The 7,500-nt window shown below is 43.3% G+C and overlaps 1 protein-coding gene across 1 annotated transcript in view; it reads left to right on the top strand.

Moving 5' to 3' along the window:
* The window catches only part of LOC113829278 (MAM and LDL-receptor class A domain-containing protein 1), a 23,010-nt gene that overhangs the window by 327 nt on the left and 15,183 nt on the right, over positions 1-7,500 (top strand). Inside the window, exons 2-10 of the mRNA XM_027382401.2 lie at positions 40-146; positions 1,790-1,946; positions 2,766-2,887; positions 3,010-3,301; positions 3,834-3,983; positions 4,524-4,668; positions 5,636-5,716; positions 6,433-6,563; positions 6,836-6,983. Coding sequence (XP_027238202.2) covers positions 84-146; positions 1,790-1,946; positions 2,766-2,887; positions 3,010-3,301; positions 3,834-3,983; positions 4,524-4,668; positions 5,636-5,716; positions 6,433-6,563; positions 6,836-6,983 — 1,289 coding nt within the window. The 5' untranslated portion in view covers positions 40-83. The remainder of the gene's footprint in view (positions 1-39; positions 147-1,789; positions 1,947-2,765; positions 2,888-3,009; positions 3,302-3,833; positions 3,984-4,523; positions 4,669-5,635; positions 5,717-6,432; positions 6,564-6,835; positions 6,984-7,500) is intronic.

Genomic DNA, 7,500 nt, shown 5'->3' with positions numbered 1-7,500 from the left:
AGATAAATGAATAAATAAAACGTGCAAATACGCCACCAGATTCGCGTCGCGCCAGATAAACGTGAGTCGACCAGCCAAGGAGAATGATCTTCCCCGTTCTCTTCGCCAGCGCCGTGGCCTTTGGGGCGACGACGGCCAGCGCTCAGGTAAGGCCTCGCGGTGCTCTCCGGCTCTTTATTATTGCTTCTGAAAGAATTGTCATTAGCAATATCATTGCCATCATCATTGTTATTTCTATTAAAACCAGTAGTCTTGTCATCATCATCATCGTGATTATTACATCAACATTATTATTATTATTACTTTTGTTGATATTATGAGTATTGTCACCATCATTATCGTGATTATTATTATCATTAATATCATCATTTTAGTATTATTGTTACTATCATCATTTTTACCATTATCATTATCTTGTATATTATCATTATTATTATTATTATCTTATTTACTGTCATCATTATCACTATTATTATTATTATTATCATTATTAATATTATCATTATTACTATTATCATCACTACTATTATCATCATGATCACCATTAATATCATCATTATATATATCATTATTATACTTATTATCATCATTATTATTATCATTACTATTATCGTTGCTACTGCTGTTGTCCTTATCAGTATCATTATATATATATATATATATATATATATATATATATATATATATATATATATATATATATATGCATATATATATATATATATATATATATATATATATATATATATATATATATATGCGTATATATACACATATACATATATGTTTGTGTGTGTATGTATAAATATATATATATATTTATATATATATATATATATATATATATATATACATATATGTATATACATATATATATATATATATATATATATATATGTGTGTGTGTGTGTGTGTGTGTGTGTGTTCATATATATATATATATATATATATATATATATATATATATATATATGCGTATATATATACATATACATGTATGTGTGTATACACACACACACACACACACACACACACACACACACACACACACACACACACACACACACACACACACACACATATATATATATATATATATATATATATATATATACATACATGTAGAAATTAGAAATATATATTATATATGTACATATACATACATACATATATATATATATATATATATATATATATATATATATATATATATATATATATATGTATAATATGTACACACACACATATCAATACAGAGACAAACAAACGAAGAGAAGAGGAGAGAGAGAAAGAGAGAGAGAGAGAGAGAGAGAGAGAGAGAGAGAGAGAGAGAGAGAGAGAGAGAGAGAGAGAGAGAGAGAGAGAGAGAGAGAGAGAGAGAGAGCGAGAGAGAGAGAGAGAGAGAGAGAGAGAGAGAGAGAGAGAGAGAGAGAGAGAGAGAGAGAGAGAGAGAGAGAGAGAGAGAGAGAGAGAGAGAGAGAAGAGAGAGAGAGAGAGAGAGAAGAGAGAAGAGAGAAGAGAGAAGAGAGAAGAAAGAGAGAGAAGAAAGAGAGAGAAGAGAAGAGAGGAGAGAAGAGAGAAGAGAGAAAATAGAAAGGAGAAAAGAGAAAAGAAAAGAGAAGAGAAGAGAAGAGAAAAGAAAATAAGCGAAGACAAGAGAGAGAAAAAGAAAGGGAAGATAGAAGAGAGAAGAAAAATGTAGAGATGCAGATGGTGAAAGACAAGGGAAAAGAAAAAAAAAATAACATACACAAACAGCTGAACTTCCTTATGCATTTTCCCCAACCAGGCTGACTGCAGCTTCAACACCACAGGAGCCTCGGTGTCCTTCTGCAGCCTCCTGACCAACACCGACCCGTTTTCTGTGGCTTCGTGGCGAGGGGGGACTGGCTCGGAGTCGAACTGGAGCGGTGGACCTTCGGTGGATAACGGAAATGACCCTGCAGGTGGGAGGCGCAGAGGCGGAGGAGGCTGGAGGAGAATGAGGGTGGGGGTGGGGAGGATGGTGGAGGGAGGTGGAGGAGGACTCGAGGTGGAAGGGGTGGAAGAAGCCGGAGGAGAATGAGGGTGGGGGTGGGGGTGGGGGCGGGGAGGATGGTGGAGGGAGGTGGAGGAGGACTCGAGGTGGAAGGGGTGGAGGAAGGCGGAGGAGAATGAGGGTGGGGGTGGGGGTGGGGGTGGGGGTGGGAGCGGGGAGGATGGTGGAGGGAGGTGGAGGAGGACTCGAGGTGGAAGGGGTGGAGGAGAATGCGGGTGGGGGTGGGGAAGGGGGTGGATGGATGTAGAGGTCTTCAGGTGGAGGAAGGTGGGGGTAGGAGGGGAGGTGAGATATGTGAGGAGTGGGGGGTAAAGTTGAGGTGGGGCGTATGTAGGGGTGGGGGAGGAGGGGGAGGTGGGATATGTGGAAGGGGGAGGTTGGAGAAGGGTTGGCGATTGGGGTCAGATGGGCGAGAGGGGGGGGGGGCAAGATCGGATGGGTGCGAGGAGGGTTTGGAGGCTGAGTGGATGTGTGGAGGGTGGGTGGAGCGATTGACATAGGATATGGAGGCGGGGCGGGAGGATGGTGATGTTCTTTATGTAATCTGGAAATCAAGACAGGAGAAGGCATACAAAATGGCGAAAAAGAAACAAATATAATTTCCATCGAATCCTAATTTCAGAAAAACAAACAAAAATTAATGCCACCAAATATACACCTTCCTCTTTTTTACAATGCCTCTGCAATATCTCTTGCTAATCCCTGTATTCTTCACCATTACCCACAGGAGGATATGGCTTCGCGACAACCTACGACATGGTCAACACCGACCAGCCGTACAAAAAGGCCTGGCTGGTGACGGAGCCGGCCCCGAAAACAGGAGCCCTGGGGAAATGCCTCGAGTTTGCGGTGAGTCGTAGCTGTTGTGCGAACCATTGTTGTTATTGTTGCTGTCAAAGGGATACCTATCGCTGTTATGTCTATGTGCGAGTAATATTTGTCCCCTCCCCCACCTCCCCCACCTCCCCCAGTACGCCAGCTACGGCCTGGGCATCGAAGAGTTCCAAGTCCTCCTGATGACTTACCTGACGGAGGACGTGAATGACGCCCTGGAGAACAACACGTCCCCGATCGTGTTCCAGCGAACGAACCTCATGAAGCACAAAGGTTCGACTCGCGGACAATGGCAGCCGGCGAAGATTACGTTCTCTGCTAAGGGAGACTTCAGCGTGGCGTTCGAAGCGGTACCGAACCTCATGTATGAACGGTACACCGGATACGTCGCCGTCGATGACATTACCTTCAAGGACGGACCGTGCGAGAGTGAGTAACGCCGAGATAGACAGGCGGAGAGATACATAAAAGATGGACTTATTGCGTGTCTCTATCTCTCGAGGTAGTATAAATAAAATATGATAAATTAAATGAAAAAAAAGAAAAGAAAAGAAAAGAAAAAAAAAACGTATCAACCCAGCCATTTTCAGCAGGATAGGAAAGGTGAGAATTTTTTTGAAATATAGCATGGACAGAGAAAGGTTGGAAATGTGAATCAGTAAGACATGATGAAAGTAGTAGGATAGATTTACTTTTTTTTTTTTTTTTTTTTTTTTTTTGTAGAGTGAATGGGTTTAGTTGGGGGTGGAGGTGAAAGGAGGGTAAGCGAGACGGGGAGGAGGGAAGGCTGTAGAGAGGAGAGAAAGGGAGAGAAGGAGAGCGAGAGAGAGAGGGAGAGAGGCGGGGGAGGAGAGAAAAAGAGGGAAAAAAGAAGACGGAAAGAGCAGGAGAGGGAGAGGGTGTATATTTGACCTCAACTTTTACAAGCTTTTATCAAAATTTCCTCATTTTCTTTCGCCAGATGAGTGTATATTCGACCTGAACTTCTGCGAGCTGACAAACGAGCCCAACAACGACGACTTCGACTGGTCTCTGGGTCGAGGCACCGAGAGGACCAACACGGGGCCGACCAAAGACCAGTCGTCCTTTCTCTCCAACGGAGTCACTAGTGGTTGGTTCCTTTTTGTTTTTCGTTTGATCGGTTGTTGCTTTTTGTTGTTGTTCCTTTAGGTGCCCCTTTTATCTTTTATTTATTTTCTTTGCGCCCTTTCTTTTTTTTTGTTTTCTTTACTATTTTGTGGCGGATTTTCTGACTTTTTCAGTTTGGCGGTCTCGTTTTCTTTCCTTTGTTCCTCTCTGGAGGAGGGAGCGGGCGCCACCCCTTGGGCGTCTCCCTCTCTCTCTCTCTTTGTGTCTCTCTCATTCTCTCTCTCTCGCACTCATTCTCACCCTCTCACTCGCACCTTTTCTCTTACTCTCACCCTCTCGCTCACTCACACCCTCTCTCTCACTCTCACTCCTTTATCTCCCCCCCTCCCACTCCCTCCCAATCCATTCCTCTCTTTCCCTCCTCCTCCCTCTCCTCCCATTCCCTCCCTCTCTCTCTCTCTCTCTACCCATCTATCTATCCCTCTGTCTATATATAGTTATCTCTCTCATCCACTCTCTCTTGACAATTTTTAATCCATTTTGCCACACCTATCGTACACAGGTGGTTACGCCTACATCGACAGCAGTTACCCGAGGACAGATGGCGAAATCGCACAGCTGGTTTCTCCTGTTCTTGATCCAACTGAGTCCCCAATGTGCCTGAAATTCTGGTTGAATATGTATGGCAGCGGTATCGGAGCCTTGAGGTATGTGCTTGTCTTGGCCTTCCGTTTATTTTTCTTTGTGTGTGCGGTGTGTGTGTGTGTGTGTGTGTGTGTGTGTGTGTGTGTGTGTGTGTTCGTGTGTGTGTGTGTTCGTGTGTGTGTGTGTTCGTGTGTGTGTGTGTTCGTGTGTGTGTGTGTGTGTGTGTGTGTGTGTGTGTGTGTGTGTGTGTGTGTGTGTGTGTGTGTGTCTGTGTGTGTGTGTGCGGGTGTGCGTGTGTGTGCGGGTGTGTGTGTGTGTGTGTGTGTGTGTGTGTGTGTGTGTGTGTGCGGGTGTGTGTGTGTGTGTGTGTGTGTGTGCGGGTGTGTGTGTGTGTGTGTGTGTGTGTGTGTGTGTGTGTGTGCGAGTGTGTGTGTGTGTGTGTGTGTGTGTGTGTGTGTGTGTGTGTGTGTGTGTGTGTGTGTGTGTGTGCGGGTGTGTGTGTGTGTGTGTGTGTGTGTGTGTCTGTCTGTGTGTGTGTGTGCGGGTGTGTGTGTGTGTGTGTTTGTGTGTTTGTGCGTGTGGGTGTGTGTGTGTGTGTGCGGGGGTGCGTGGGCGTGTGTGTGTGCGTGTGTGTGTGGGTGTGTGTGTGGGCGGGTGTGTGTGTGTGTGTGTGTGTGTGTGTGTGTGTGTGTGCGGGTGTGTGCGGGTGTGTGTGTGTGTGTGTGTGTGTGTGTCTGTGTGTGTGTGTGCGGGTGTGTGTGTGTGTTTGTGTGTGTGTGTGTGTGTGTGTGCGTGCGTGCGTGTGTGTGTGTGTGTGTGTGTGTGCTTGTGTGTGTGCTTGTGCTTGTGTGTGTGTGTGTGTGCTTGTGTGTTCGTACCCACGGTTGTTTGTGTACATATTTCTGTGCGCCTTTAAACCCAAGTACTGTATATTTCTCTGGATCCGGCCACATACCGGTGGAATCTTTGGAGCAACTCCCTGTCTAAAGACAACACAATCAACCGTCATTTCCCGATCAACCTCCTCAGGGTCCTTTACGCTCCAACGGCGACCGCGAACAACATCCGGGAACTTTGGAAGCAAGAGGGACCGTCTTCAGGCACTGATGAGTAAGTTAGTCTCTCTAGTTCTTTGTGGTTTTATTTTTCTTCTTTTCTTCCCTTTTCGTGCGTCTTTCCTCTCCGCATATAGATTTATTTTGCACTCATTCCTAGCCTTTTTTGTCAAGTTCGGTGTTTCTGGCATAATCTGGAAATAATGATACAAATGATTTTTTCCATATTTTTTTCAGTCGGTACCCTTTTCTGTAAAAATACATTCATAGCCCTTTCATTCATTACTCATTTGCTGTCCTTTTCCTGCTGCTTCTTTTTGAATTAATAATGGAGACTATAATGCTTGAGTCTATTTTTTAAATATTCCTTTCGGTCTTGCCTCCTTTAGTTAAAGTTTAATATAATCACTGTCGTTGTTCCCTTCCACTTTTTAATCTCATATACAAAATAATGTTAAATCCAACTAAATTATATTTTACACGCTCTCCGCTTTCAGTGATAATACAAGTTGAATAAATAAGGTAATGTAACTCATGCAATTATTTTTTTTTAAATCCCGGATCCGGATCACCGACAAAATTTAGACACGCCTCTGGATAAAAGTTTTCCCGTTAAGCAACGAACAAACAAAAACCGCGGCCAAAAACAAAACCACCTTGGCTGTGGTAATTAAATAAATATGGCCTCCAGTATTTAGTTGGCTCCATTAATAGAACAACCGAAATTTAATCTAATTTCAACTAAACTATCCTTGCCCCTTCTCGTTTCAGTTGGTACCCCTGCAAGGTGACGGTGGCTTCGGCGGAGAGTTTCAACCTGATTTTCGAAGCTTCAGTCGGCACTCGAGGCTCGGGTGACATAGCCATCGACAGCATCACGTATTCCAAGGGGGCGTGTCCTAGTGAGTGGGGCTCTGGGAATTTCGTCTTATGTCGAGATAGTTTGTTGGAAAACTTTTGTTTTCTTGATAAAAAATCGCATTTTGTAAGTTCTAGCGGTTTATTTCTGTCCTCTCTGTTACTTCTGTGTTTGAATCATGGTCAGGCATTCATTCCAGATTATTAATCACCTTTTTTCAAACATGACGACCCAGTCAATCAATATACAGACATACACCATTCCTAAAACAAAACCCTGTTTTCACCTCTCCACTCCCACTGTCTCTCGTGTCAGGTCAGCCTTCGTTCTCCACATCTACCTGGGGGGACTGTGACTTCATGGAGAATACCTGTGGCTGGCAAATCCCCTATTTCCCGGATGAAGTTTGCTCGATGCTATCCCGCGTCACAGAAAACTTCGAGAATCCGCATGGACATACAGAGTGAGTGAAGTTGAGAAGGACGTCTGCAAGGGTTTTGCTGTTGATGGTGATATTGATGTATGAAGATGGCGGTGATTTAGTGTGTGAAGTTTTGTGGTAGTGATATTGTCAGATTATGGTGGCGTTTGGTGTAGTTTGTTGTCAAGTTTTGTTATAGATTGTCATATTGTTTTGATGCTGATGTTTATATTGCTGTAAGACGAGGGTGGTGATTGTGGTTATGTTGTGATGTATTGATATGTATATCCAAAGGGATTTTATTTCATGTGTCGACTGCGTTTACGGTATATTGCTAAATTGCCTTATGGTTTCGAAGTTTGACCACCGTAATAAAGATAGTAATTTAGAAAAAGGTGTTCTTTGAATTGCTAGTTTTGATGTGATGCATTAACACATGGTTATATCAATTAAATTCACGACATTTAGTGTCATATCAGTCAAAGTCAAAGTTGGTACCATATCCCTCTGTTTTGTAAAGAAACATGCTTCCTAAGCCGCGGGATGATGCGGTAGGGTG

The sequence above is a fragment of the Penaeus vannamei genome, chromosome 26, assembly GCF_042767895.1.
Source record: "Penaeus vannamei isolate JL-2024 chromosome 26, ASM4276789v1, whole genome shotgun sequence".
In the NCBI taxonomy this organism is placed as follows: Eukaryota; Metazoa; Arthropoda; class Malacostraca; order Decapoda; family Penaeidae; genus Penaeus; species Penaeus vannamei.
Note: the sequence above shows the minus strand (reverse complement) of the source record. Positions and strands in the feature narration are given on the sequence as shown.